Raw genomic sequence first — 13,841 nt, forward strand, 5'->3', positions numbered from 1 at the left:
TGGTTTCGGGGTTTGAAAGGGTCAATTTGGTAAAAATCCCAATTTGAACCCTTAAGGGTCTTCTTGGGTCAACTCTGTTGACTTGGTCAATCAGGTTGACTCAAGAGCTGGAAATGGGTCAGACAGGTTTAAAATGGCATTTGAAACTTGTTGGAAGTTATTCCAAGCAAATTAGAGGTCGTTTGGTTTGAAATCACTATTTGAGCCCCCATAGGGGTATTTTGGTCATTTTGGACTCATGACCACTAGGGGCTGAAATGAGTCCAGAAAAATTCAGTTTATTGTTCAACATATCAGGGTTAATGGTCTGGAAGTGACTAGAGGCTTTGGTGAAGGCTCTAAGGTCAGAATCTTCAAGGTGATAGGTCCAGGGGCATAGGCTGTAAATATTTGAAGGTTTTACAGCCTTTGGATTTTGATTTAGTTTTTGAGGTTAGAGACCTCGAAATGGGCTCAAATTTGGAGGGTTTCCTCCAGAGACATGTCCCATCAGTATGCAACTGACAGACTCTAAATCGGATATCATTTGATTGGTTTTTGAAGTGTTTGAAAATTTGCTGAAAAAGGCTTTTAGGACTTCCCTTTTTAGCCTTGAATTTTGGTTTGGATTTCAAAGATCTGGGTAGATCCTAAGGTCTGGATCTAGGAGAATCCTAGAGTTTAGATTGATTTGGGAATTGAATTAATTTAGGGGCAAGATTGGTCCAAGTGACCTCATACAAAAATGAGGTCAACAAAAGCTTGTAATTTTTATTGCAATATAATATCTTGTTTGAATTTTGTTATAAATATATATTTTTTATCTTTTTATAATTTTGCCCCCCCCCTAAGAATTAAGGTTGGTTCCGCCCCTGAGTGGTATACTACTTTCACAAATTATCTTGTTTCACTTGGTTTCCAACAGGGGAAGGTTGATCCGTCGCTTCTAGTTTTCAAACAAGATGACACCAGAATATATCTACTTGTATGCTTAGATGATATTCTATTAACTGGCAACAATAAATTAGCTATATTTCATCTCATTCAGCAACTTGAATCAAGATTTACTATGAAAATCTTGGCCTAGCACACAATTTTCTCAAAATTTAGATTAAATCAAGTACATATCAGCATTTTCTCACACAAACTGCCTATACAAAGTCTATTCTTCAGCAGGCAAGACTAGCTCAGTACAATCCCTTATCTAATCCCACGTGTACCAAAATGCCTACAAATATTACTGCTGATCCTTTGCTATCAGATCTAAACACTTACATGTGTATCACTGGGTCACTTCAATATCTGACGTTCACACGTCCATATATTGCATTCGCAGTTAATTTTCTCTCGCAGCATATGCATGAACCATCCCAATATCATACATATATGCTAAAACGCCTTCTCAGGTATATACGTGGAACTCAAGACTATGGACTGCCTATTACAAAATCTGATATACAACTAAAAATCTTCTCCGATGCTGACTGGGAAGGAGATCCACTCTCTAAAAAATCAACGTCGGGCTACTGTTCATTTCTTGGTAAGACTCTTATATCTTGGTCTGTTAAGAAACAAACCACAGTGGCAAGATCATCGATATAATCTAAATACAGGGCTTTAGCGGCAGCTACTGCAGACATACTGTGGCTGAAAAGACTTCTTAATGACTTTGATATTAGTCATAATGAGTCATCTGATCTCTTTTGCGACAACGCCTCGGCTATAGCTATCACAAACAATCCGGTCTTTCATGCTCGTACGAAACATATTGAGATATATCATAAGTTCGTTCGCGATCAAATTCAGACCAACAACATACGGCTACTACTAATAAGTACAATTGATCAAATTGCTGATGTTCTTACAAAGCCGCTAACCACTCCAAGGTTTCAAGAGTTAAGATTCAAACTGATGATTGTTCCCAATCCATCAGTTTGTGGGGGATTATTAGAAGATAAAGCACAACTCAAATAATACCACATCAGCTGGTATACAAATAGTTCCAATAACAGTTATACACGTGTACCACTGAAACACAAATGTCTATATATACTAGTGTTATACCTGTAACAGAGGACATGAAATAATACGTTCTCTGTTCTGCCTTATTAATTCTCTTTGTCTTCTTGCTGTTACTGTATCATAAACTTCTTGATGATGGTCTACGATAGCATTTTTCAATAGAATATATGATGAAAAAAAATTAGCATTGATCACAACAATCATATACTTTGTGCACTATGGTTTGCAAGAGGGGAAAAGTATGCAGCCACCTAGTTTAAAGAGATTATTACGTGAGGATGCTGAACGCATTCGGTCAATTATGAGCTGCCATGTCACATAATGCACTGTGCATTACGTGACGTGGTGGCTCTTGATTGACATCCGGACATGTTCGACATCCTCTCATAATAATTTTTCCTCACCTACCTCGCTTGATAGATTTTCTTAGAAGGCTTTTATATGAGTACAATGAGATGATTAAGTGCTAGATTTGGAAAGGATAAACTTATTGATCTGATTAAGTTAAGCTGTGTTTGATTTTAATCTGGAATCAGATGGATTTTGTTTTCGTTGGTTTTAATTTGGATTGGTTTATCATAATCAAATGACCTTACTCTTTATTTTTTTTTTAGTTGTTCAAAATTGATTTGTGATCCGCTCAAATTTTAATGAGCTAACCCTGAACATATTGTCTCCCAATTGTTCAAATATGACTATGTCAATCTCAGAGTATATATAACGTTTCTCCAATTTAGTCTCTCGACTATATAAAATTAATCCAAAATTGTTCATTCGAGGCTAAATTGAGATCAAATTTGTGCAGTCGAGGGAATAAATTGAGATTAATTTTATATAATAATTTAAAAAATGACAAATTTGAATCAATTTTATATAATTGAGGGATTAAATTGGGGCAATATGATACTTTTAGATTAAATTGATCATACATTAATTGTGTGGAGACTATTTTAAAAATTTTTCTATATTATAAATATATCATTTATTTTTTAAAAATAGGATTAAAATTGTTAAATAAAAAAAATTCCAATTTTTATTGCTCACATGAAAAGATTATTTTGTGCTCGGACAGCATTCAGAGACCAATCTGCATACATCACGTCATTTTTTTGCTCGAAACCGCCATCCAATACCACTATGTACCAATTTATGTGACTCGGAACACCGTATGATGTCCTCATTGAGTAATTTTTCAGCTCACATGACCGGATGTCGGCAGACTGAAAAAAATTTTGAAGTTTTGAAACGCCTACACAACTCTTCTTGGCCTATTGGTTGAGAGCTTAGGCTTCCAACTAAGAGATCCAAAGTTCGAGTCCATGTGTATGCGTTGTATGTGTGAGTTTGCCTTAAATGGCCTAAATGTCCCAAAAAAAAAAAGTTTTGAAACGCCTCAGTGTTTGCGATCAATGGCACCAACGTAATTTTCAGCAATTTTATGAACAATTGCTTACGAATCTTCCCTTCAAATTATGCTAACCTCACGCGCATATGCTAATATATGTACTCGGTGCCCGCTAAATTCAGTGCGAAAGTAACCCGAATAACCCTGAAAGCAGCGTGAGGATATTCGCTCTTGAATTTCTCCGTCGTCTCCCTCGCGTGAGATTTTCTACTGCACTCTGTCCGTTATGCTACCAAATCTGTAACCTACAAGCATTCAAAATGCCCGATTCGAACCCTCTCTGCTGGGATTCGATCCCCTGAGATCCCAACGATTTTCTCCGAGAAATGGCGACAGCGGCACTCCGATCGAACGGCCGGCGTCCCTTCAATGGCAGTACGGAGGTTGCCGGTTCGTTCAATTGTATCCGCCGTTCGAGGAGCTTGAGCCGCTGTTCCGGCCGATTCCCGCCTCCTTCGCAGGAGATTGATGAGTATGAGACGCCGAGAGGGAGGTTTGTGAACAAGGTGAGGGGTTCTGGGTTCCTTGATACCAGTCTTGATGATCTCGCGGACGAGTTCTTTCAAGCGATGGCGAAGGAGTGTGAGGAAGATGCTACTCCTGTGGCTGGTCGATCTCGTCGCCGGGTGATTGGGGAAAGGCTGATGGCGGAGACGGAGTCTTCTCGTCGGAGAGGAAGGTCGGTATCGAGGTATCGTGCTGATAGTGCGGCGTCAAAGGGGAAGAGCGTTTCTGGTAGTAGTGTGAATTCGAGGCCGCGGCGGTCTGTTTCAGTTTCTCGATCTCGACTCAGCGAATTGGAGGTAAATTGGTTGGTGTTCCGAGTTGTGGGCTTTTTGATAAGTAAAAACTGATACAAATGTTTTCAAATCCCTTGGAATGGTATCGGATTTTTGTCCATGAAGAGTGGGACATATGTTCTTTCCTTGAATGTATTTTTCAGCTTAAGATGTTTGGCAAAATAGACCCAACTTCAAGCTCTCTTTCATTACTCACATGATGCTTTCTATTTTTATCACATTTCCATCTCAACAATTTCATATTTCCCACATTCAATTTAGTTATATATGACTTTTTTTCTAGCTCTTAGATTCATATAATATAGCATTTATAGTTTATAAAATCTATCTTTAAGCTTTCATCTTTATTTTTTATACTAAGCTATACTCGCTTATCTTCCATTTTAAAGTGATATCCCATCTATATCCCTTTTTTGTATGATATATCCAACAATCATAACTTTATTATATCTAGGAATAACTTGCTTCTCAACCAATATTGAATAATAATAATCCCTTAAACATATATAAGTTACATGCTTGGACATCTAGCAATTATAATTGTTAGTCACCAAGAGTTTGTATTTCATAAGAAAATTATTTAAGATTAATGGAAAAGGGTTCTATATCATGACATCAAATGGACAATTGGACTTTTTAGAATGCAATACTCCAAATCCATTAATAACATGATAAAAAAGCCTATTATAAGCGTTTATGCTTGCCTTAAATTAGAGAAAGATAAAAAGTTATGCATCCATGTTTCCATCTTAAAAAATAATTTGGCTTTTTGATATGAGTTATGACGTGACTTGTTGATATGCATTTTCTGTAGGATTCCTTAGCTCTTTTCTTCAGCTGTAGTTACCATTTCACTATTTCTTATAAAATCTCCAAACAAGAAAGATAGAAATTGCAGGGAATTGGTTTCTTTGGTTGTATGAAAGAACATAAAACTAGTTGGACAAAAGTGCTAAAGGATTTGAATTTTATTGTTTGTCTATAAATTCACAATAACCTTATCTCATAATCCCAACTGCCAAAATTTCACCTAAAATTGTAGAATCTCAGACAACTCCCATGGTTGCAATAGGGATGATGGAGTCAATGAGGAAGAGAGCTAAATGCCGACTTAATGATGTGTTATTAAAGTTTTATACCTATGAAAAGTTGGTTTCACATTGGCTAAATGAAGGCCCAATAAAAAGATGTTGGAACTTGTATACATTGATATTTAGGGACTATCTCTTGTGCTATCTCTTATTAGCTCTCTGTACTATGTCGCCTTCATTGATGATTACATTAGGATGCTATAAATTTATGAAATATATATCTTATGTTTGCTTATATCTGGAGATAGAAAAGTCAAATAGGGAATGTGTTTGGTATAAAGATCAAGTGTTTGAGATTAGATATCAAGGGATATTACTACAATTAAGAATTTAGAGACATTGTACGCTAACAATAACATAGGTTATGGTTAATGACAACATTGTAGGTGAGGGTTGCTGAGCATTTGAACAAGATTCTAAATGAAATATTTAGGAACATGAGGTTGTATGTTTGATTTCTCAAGGCTTTTTAGGTAGATGATGTGAGTATTGTAATTTATTTGATCAATAGACGACACTCAGTTTCTTTGGGTTGTAAACTAGTTAAATGAGTTAGGACTGACAAAGATGTAAACCTTTCTCATTTAAGGGTTTTTAGTTGTCTTTCTAATATGCATGTGGAATCCTTTGGCTATTTTTTGTTTGGATATGAAGTGGATCATCTTGCCTATCAATTTTGGAATAAAAAATATTAGCAGATCATTAGGAGTAAATGTTGTATTTAATTAGATTGTTACATACAAAGATAAGTCTATCAATGCACGAACACAAGCCATTAGAAATGTTGGTGAACTTAGAAAGAGCAGTGCAGGACAAATGGTTTGTTAAAGAGTTACTAAAGGATAAGAGGGCATTGCAAGACAAATTACATTTTATGATCATAAAAGAGCATGATGGCTATACATGGTTAAGAATTTGCTAGGTTTACTGCTTATGAGCTAACACATTGGAAATTTAGTCTCCAAATGTGAGATTATTAAGATATGGAGCCTTGATTTTCCTAATCTAAATTCATATTTTTAATTTGAATAATTCCTAAAAATTTGGGAGAAGTAAAAATTTAACGTCTTGATTTATGGTTGAAATTTATTTAAGGATTTGTATTTATTACCAAATAAGTTATCTCAAATCAAGCCTTGTAATTTTCATTGAATTGTTATATGCTATTGCTTCAAATTCTTATAAATTAGGTTAAACCTAAGTCTAAGATAGAGTGCTTGGGTTGAAATAAAATAAATATCCTGTACTTTCCATGTTGATTTCTTGAGGCTCAAAGTCCAAAATAGCATCCACCAACAAGAGCTTCAAAGTTGTTTCGTTGATTTTGACATTTAGAGACATGCACGGTCCGATGTGGTGATCTTTAGAGGTAGATTACAATGGGTGGTGGGGTTTGGCTTGAGGTGAGCTTGGCAGTCTTGACATGTGGAGTTACAATGAATTTGATCATAGAGGTCTGTGGCGATATGTGTTCTCAATTGGAGTGGTTAGAGTAGGTGGCTTGCGATTTGAGTTAGTGATTTAAGTCGACAATTTACAATGGCAAGAGGCCGGGGGTTAGCTGATTGTTAGGTGCAAGGGCCAGCAGGACAAATGGGTCGCCCATTATTGTTTGATGTAGTAATCTACATGAGGTTGGAGTTGTGGCAAATTCAATTAAGGAAAGAGAAAAATGTTATATATATATATATATATGTGTGTGTGTGTGTGTATGCATGCTCATCTGTTATTGATTTCATTTGGAAGTTATTGGTATGTTTGCTTTGAGATTGGAGTTGGAAAGAGAGAAGAAGAGGGAAATGAGAATAGAACAAAGAGAGGAAAAATCTTGTGAGTTAAAAACGAGGAAAAATATTTTGAATGGGCAAATATTATATTCTTGTACTTTCTCTAAAACTACTGGAAACAACTCTGTGCAATTGTGGATGTAGATGATTATCTCCCAAACATGTAAATCTATTGTCTCTTGTTTTCGGCTGTTCTCCATGTAGATTATTTTGCTTGTTCTCGATTGTACTGATGTTATCACGCCTGCTTTTTCCCCTACATATGCAAGCTTAAACTTGGCTTGAGCTAGGATCAAACTTGCCCTTAATAGTAGACAGAACCTATCATTATCTGGATGAGGCTTGAAAGACCTTGCAGTTTGCCCCAGCATATTAATTGTCTTCTTATTGGTTAAAATGGGGAAATTATTAAGGTAGGAAAATAATTCAATTATTTGTATCTTTCATATAACCTTACCTACTGGAAAGGAGAAATGTGTCATATAAAAAGATGATCTGTGCAAAAGCCATGTATCTGTATGCTTTAAAGTTTTGCTTTAGACTTGCTATTGCATGCTTTATAACGTACCTAACACAACTGCCTTTTGTTCATTGCTCTGTTGACTGGATTATTATTCATCAAAATGGGTTGGATACTATGTGTGTTGGAAACCTTCATGTCTGCTAATCTAGTGTAGGAGCATGGTTTTGTTGTTCAAATTGTTTTAAAAGGCCATCCTTATTTGGATGACTCAGATTTTTAATTTGCTTAATTTTTTTTTTGGCTAGTCTGATATTCCTATCATCTGAGTTATACTACCAATTTTATACCCAAATGCAAATGGTACCAGACAAACTTTGGTCTACTTATGTTTTAGTTATTGATTATTTCGACATGTCTGTTCCCTTTTTGTTCCTTCAGAGGTTGCAGGATGATAAAACTGATAAGTTAAGATCCATGAGCAAGAATAGAGTGAATTCTATTTGTGGGAGCCTTCAAAAGCCTTCATTGTCTAAGCAAGCTAGTGTAGATCGTGCCTTTGAAAGGTCAATGAGTCAAAAGGATTTCTTCCAGTCACAGGATTGCTACTCGGTAAGTGCCTTCATTCTGTAGTGGCATTCCTTAAAACTTGCCTCATCATGCTGGATGTATTGGCTGGTCGTATTTTCCCAAGGAAGGGAGGTTTTCCCTTCTATAGTGTGCATTTACACTTTTCAAACATTTAAATGTGTTGCTGGTGTTTTCAGAGTCATTCATCATCCTTAACTGATGATGAAGCACAGGATGTTCCTTCAACTTTAAGTGTGAGTGAGAAGACAATACGAGAAGTTTATAACCTTGGAAAGGTGAGTGAAAAACCACAGATTCTGCTTCATTTTGGTTGTGATATTCATGGAAATGTGGAGTTCAAACTACTTCACAGTCTTTGTTGCTTCTTTTTTTGAGAAAAATCCTTATCATTATTTTTTCCTAAGAATTCTACATGTTATATTCCACATTTCAGACAGATCACCCTGCTAGGGATGGGAGTGGGTTCAGATCCTATGAAAATAAGAGCAAAGAACAAAATTTGGTAGAAGAGCTGAGGGAGCTTGAAAAGGTACTTTGCCCGGATGGACTTTAAATTTTGTTTAAAATTGATTTATACTAGCATGCATTAGTTTTTTTCCTTTTTACTCGCTATAGTGATTAACTGTTTGTTATAAATCATACAAACTCGATTTGACATCTTTGAGGTAGAGCATGATATTTATATTTCCTTATACTGTGAGGTTTTCTTACTGAAATTCAGTCTTGCCTTTTTGTTTTTAATATTGTACTTGAAGCAAGGGACTTCATTGACTTAGGTAAGCTAAGAACGATATCATGATGCTTAAATAATACCTTTATAATATCGTTGCCTTTATAAAGTCTAGGCCTGTGCAGTTAATTGAGTTGTTAGGGATAATTATGTAAAGTTCCATGCCTAAACTATCTTATTAGCATTTGAAATACATATTGGGCCTGCAGAGGGGGCGAAGAATAGCGGAATAATGGACTCTCAGGTTTAGGAATTTTTATTGGGTCAGGTAACCTGATGTAGAGATCCATCAGGTACTTAATAAAAAAATGCCACATGCACTTTAAACAAAAAGCACTCAGCTTTAAACAAAAAGTAAGTGCATGTGATATTTTTTTATTGGTTACCTGATGTATCTCTACATCAGGTTATCTGATCCAATAAAAATTCCAGGTTTAGGGTGTGACTATCCTGAAACCAAACTTGATTTTCCTCACTTATTTTAACTTGATATATGAACCTTTGACTCATTGAGCTTGAATTATATTAGAATTTAAGGTCGCTCTTTATTTGCTTTGCTCATGAGTCGACAATAAAAATGGGGCGACCCAAATTGGGTATATGATTAATTTTCCATCTCCAAAGGGCAAGAGAATAAACTTTTTAAACAACTTGAAACCTTTATTATAAGAGCCCTTATCATCCTACTTTTTTCCACCACTATAATTATACTCGTTTCCTTCCTAGCTGTCCCATGCATCTTTCTTCCTCTCATTTATGGCTAGTTGTAGGTGTCGAAAGTTGCTCATGCTACACAATGCGGGAGGTTTGTTGGTAGAGATATCATCTGCATGGCCAACACCTTTCTTAACTTTGCGTGCATCACCAATCTCTTTTGAATGTCGGATGAAACCTCTTTTCCCTTCGTTTCAAAAGAATCACTGATGAAGGATGAAGAAATTTTGGCTACTAAAAAGTAGCATCAAAATTTGTTTCATTGTAGGTTTTTCAAGAAAAAAATGTGGAGATATCAGCCACAACTGATTTTCTAATTGATTGCAGAATAGACTTCGCTCCCTTGTGGTGCCATCTTGGTTTTTTATTCCTCCAAATTCTCCATGCTTCTAAATGTTAGATGAGAAGTAAAAGGAAGACTGGCCCTAAGAGATAAGTAAAAAACAATTCATTTGTGTTATATGTGTGTGTGTGAGAGAGAGAGGATCAGAAACATTTAACCGTCTGCTGAAATCCTAAAGTAGTTCCTGGCTGTTTTTAAACTTGGTGCTTATGGGTATCAACACTACTAAATGTCTTTTATTTGGACTCGGAGAGCCCAAAAGATCAGAACCACTCAAACCATCTACTTGAATCCTAAAGTGGCTCCTCGCCTTTGTTTAAACTTCGACCCTTCTGGGATTTGACGCTGCTAACTTTCATTTTGTCTTAATTGCCTATGTAATTTGCTTGCAAAGCTGCGTGATCAGCACTTGTACCATATGTTCGTCTTCTACAGTATTCTATTAATTTCGCTGAAGTTCTTCAACGTCCGCAGTCCGAGAAACGCAAACAGGATTTGCTAGCTGCGTTGGCCGTCGAGGAGAAACGTGGTCAAGAACTCTGTAAAATTGTGAGAGAGTTGCTTTCATCTCCCAAACAAACAGCTGAGCCGGCAAAACAATCACCCTCTTCACTGGTGAGCGTCTTCTAAGCGAGATACTGTTTACATTACTAATTTTATGGCGCTGGGTGCAAGTGATAACATTGCCTTCTCTCCACTTTTTGATTTTTGAATCAGAGAAGCAATGACAAAGTAAGGATTTCAAAATGCCTGGACGAAGAGGCTGAAAGATACTTTGAGGATTTTTTATCAAATGTGGAAGATACTGACTTATCATCCTTTGAAGGTGAAAGGAGTGATGCAGGATCAACTACTAAGCTGGGCGTTTCCATTAATAATGATGAGGCAGGAATGCACAGCGATCTACTAAGGGCTGTTTCTTTACCTTCTGAGACAGATGGTGTCCTTTTTCCGTGGTTGCAGTGGGAAGCTAGTACTATTTCCTCTCCTTCACCATGTAAAAGTAAGACGGCCATTAAGCAGGTATCAGTGTCTCTACCACAGATTATTTATCTTTTATTCTTCTGTCTCGTAATTGATACTTTATATCATGAAAACGATCTGTTGGAATCAATTTCTTAGTAATATTGCTTAGTAAAAATAAGATACAATGGCAAAATCAAGCTTTTATCCCACCATGTAGAGTAGGCTATATGAATCTTTTTTCTTTATTGTGTCCTATTAAGAGTCATTTCGAACAATCATGATATGAATCCTGATAAAGATAAGATAGTGAAAAATAAATTTAGATGATTTGAAACCATATAAAAAAGATAGAGAATGCACCAATTATTTAAATAGCTTAGTTAGCATTGAAGACTTTAGGATGTAAAATGGGTAGACCCTATGATGCACAGACACGGCAACACGACACAGACACGGGTTGGACACGATATTATAGTTTTTATATTTAAAAAATAGTGTATAAAAATTAAATAAGTATAATTTTAAAAATAATTTAAAAATAATAAGTCATTTAACTAGAATTTGTGCTTAAAATGATTAGTATTAGCATATCGAGAGTCAGGCGTTGATGCCGTTTATTAGTCACCGAGAGAGGAGATGAAAATACCTTCACTGCCAAAAAGAAATGAAAATGAGAATATTCGATGTATGAGTATTAAGTGCGGATGTTGATTTGGTGTTGTGGATAAGAAATAAGAAATTTTGTTTAAATCCCGCTAAATACAACAAATTATATTTAAAAAAATTTCATAAAATATTTAAGATACGCGTGTCCAATTTGTATTTAAATTTAATATTTTTTTAATCGGACATGTTTTTGGCGTGTTCGACACGTGTCGGAAGAGTGTCGGGCGAGTGTCGTGTCAGATACGGTGTCGGACACTGCACGCCTCTTTGAGGAGAAATGTCGGTGCATCATAGGGTAGACCTATAGGGAACATAGAAAAATTGTTTAAAAAGATATGCATAGAATATGTTTACAACAACACATAACAGGAATAGATAGAGGATGAAGATTCATTAAGCTAAAACTGAAGAGTTTGAATAAACCAGTGATAATGAATTGCTTTCACCATTGTTATAACCTTAAATCCCCCTCTTCTGCATCACGACAGAGGATACATTTCATGCGAATACATTTACAGGTTTTCCCAGTCAATGTTGCTGCATTTTGCATTTTACTAGCCTAGCTATACCTTCCCTTTTTCGAGAAATTATTTGGTGCGGAGTCCGGACATAGCTGTACTTCGGGACTCTAATTAAATTTGGACACGTGGATATTCACTGCACTCTTTTGTAAGGAAAATTTTCTAGAATTTTACAATGTTTAATTCACTGTGCTTTTGTTGCACTTTTCCTACGCTTTTTTTTGTTGTTGTCCTTTTATTGTGCTTTTGCTTTGTGAGCAGGGAAATGCCACGATGAATAATAAAATGACCCAAAAAAAAAAATGAAATCCAATTAAATATCCACGTGTCCGCTATACTTCTCAAAATTTAATTGGAGTCCGGACGTAGAGCTAGGCCCGAACTCCGCACCAAATAAATTTTTCCCTTTTTCACTTGTACTTTTAGTCTCTCTGTATTGAGTCTGACTAGTTTATTCATGCTCTGCTTCAGAATTTAGATAGTGTTAGTGGGAGTAGGAGCCCTGAAAGCAATGAAGGAATTCGTGCCATTTCTGGAGAATTAGCTAATATAAGCAGGCTTGCTACAGCTGAAAGCCAGAGGAACAACTCCATTGTCCCAGAAAGATGCTCTTCCTTTGACATGGATGAGTATCTTCAGCTGCAGCGAAGAGAGGACCTCCTTGTAGAGATGTGGGAGCAGAGGCAGAGAATAGCTTCAGGTTCCCTCGTTTTGTGTGGCAGAACCTTTATTTGAAGCATTAGTGGTCTAAATTTGTAGTTCTTGGGTATTGTATAGATATTGACAACTGCAATCTCACACCCAAGGCCCTCCTTGTATGTATAATGTAGCTATTGCCAGGAGAAATTATTTTGTGCAGTCACTGAACCGTCCAGAAGCAAATCAGAACGCGCCACGTCATCCGGTATCAAGCGAAACATAGCAAAAAAATGACATGACACGTTCTTATTCGCCTTTGAACGCTGTTCGGTGACCGCACCGATTAATTTTTCCTATTTGAGAGGTTCAAACCTCCTCTCCCTTGTTTTCTTGCAATCATGAGGACTCTAACTTGTTGGTTTATGCTAAATTAATTTAGACACATTTTCAGAATTTTTTTTTCAATAAAAAAACTATTTCTCTCTCTTCAATCTAACAAGTTCAAATCACTTCTCAAATTAATCTTAAATAAGCCTAACATGTGATTATATAATTAATGAGGGATTATATATGCATCACGTAATTTTTATTTATTTATATATTTCACATTTTGAAATTTGATATTTACTTATACAACATCAAAATCTTAATGTCATACAAAAATATTAGGGTTTAGGGACTTTGTTCAAGCTTATAAAATAATTTTTAAAATTAGTGACTTTGTTCAAGCTGGTCTTGAGCCAATGATATGATGATTATAAAATAAATAAAATGTTATATAGTCTTTTTGGGGCAGCTCCAAGTTTTATTAAAGATAGTTATAAAATTATCATGAATTTTTAAAAATCTATTATAAAAAAAAATTTTTGATACATACTTTTTTTAAAAGTAGTAAAAAAATAATAGCCAAATAAAAATTATGATTACAATTTAAAAATTAAAATAATAAAAAAATTATTCCAAACATATTCATAATTCTTCGAGTAACCATACGCTATGTTTACAAAATCAAACTTGTTTGCAGGGCTGTAAGCTTTCAAGTGTTCTTATGGTCAATAAAATTTAACCAATTGTATTTATTAAAACATATATATTATGATCAATAAAAAATGCACTATTTACAAGTT

The 13,841-nt window shown here is 35.5% G+C and overlaps 1 protein-coding gene across 1 annotated transcript; it reads left to right on the forward strand.

Moving 5' to 3' along the window:
- Positions 1-3,527: 3,527 nt before the first annotated feature.
- LOC110111249 lies at positions 3,528-13,176 on the forward strand. Its single transcript, XM_020843026.2, has 7 exons — positions 3,528-4,209; positions 7,986-8,156; positions 8,312-8,410; positions 8,569-8,664; positions 10,397-10,537; positions 10,640-10,945; positions 12,547-13,176. Exons 1-7 carry the CDS (start codon positions 3,733-3,735, stop codon positions 12,808-12,810), a joined length of 1,554 nt encoding a protein of 517 aa, XP_020698685.2. The 5' UTR covers positions 3,528-3,732; the 3' UTR covers positions 12,811-13,176.
- Positions 13,177-13,841: the final 665 nt, after the last annotated feature.

This window comes from Dendrobium catenatum, unplaced genomic scaffold (assembly GCF_001605985.2).
Source record: "Dendrobium catenatum unplaced genomic scaffold, ASM160598v2 fragScaff_scaffold_970, whole genome shotgun sequence".
Classification (NCBI taxonomy): Eukaryota; Viridiplantae; Streptophyta; class Magnoliopsida; order Asparagales; family Orchidaceae; genus Dendrobium; species Dendrobium catenatum.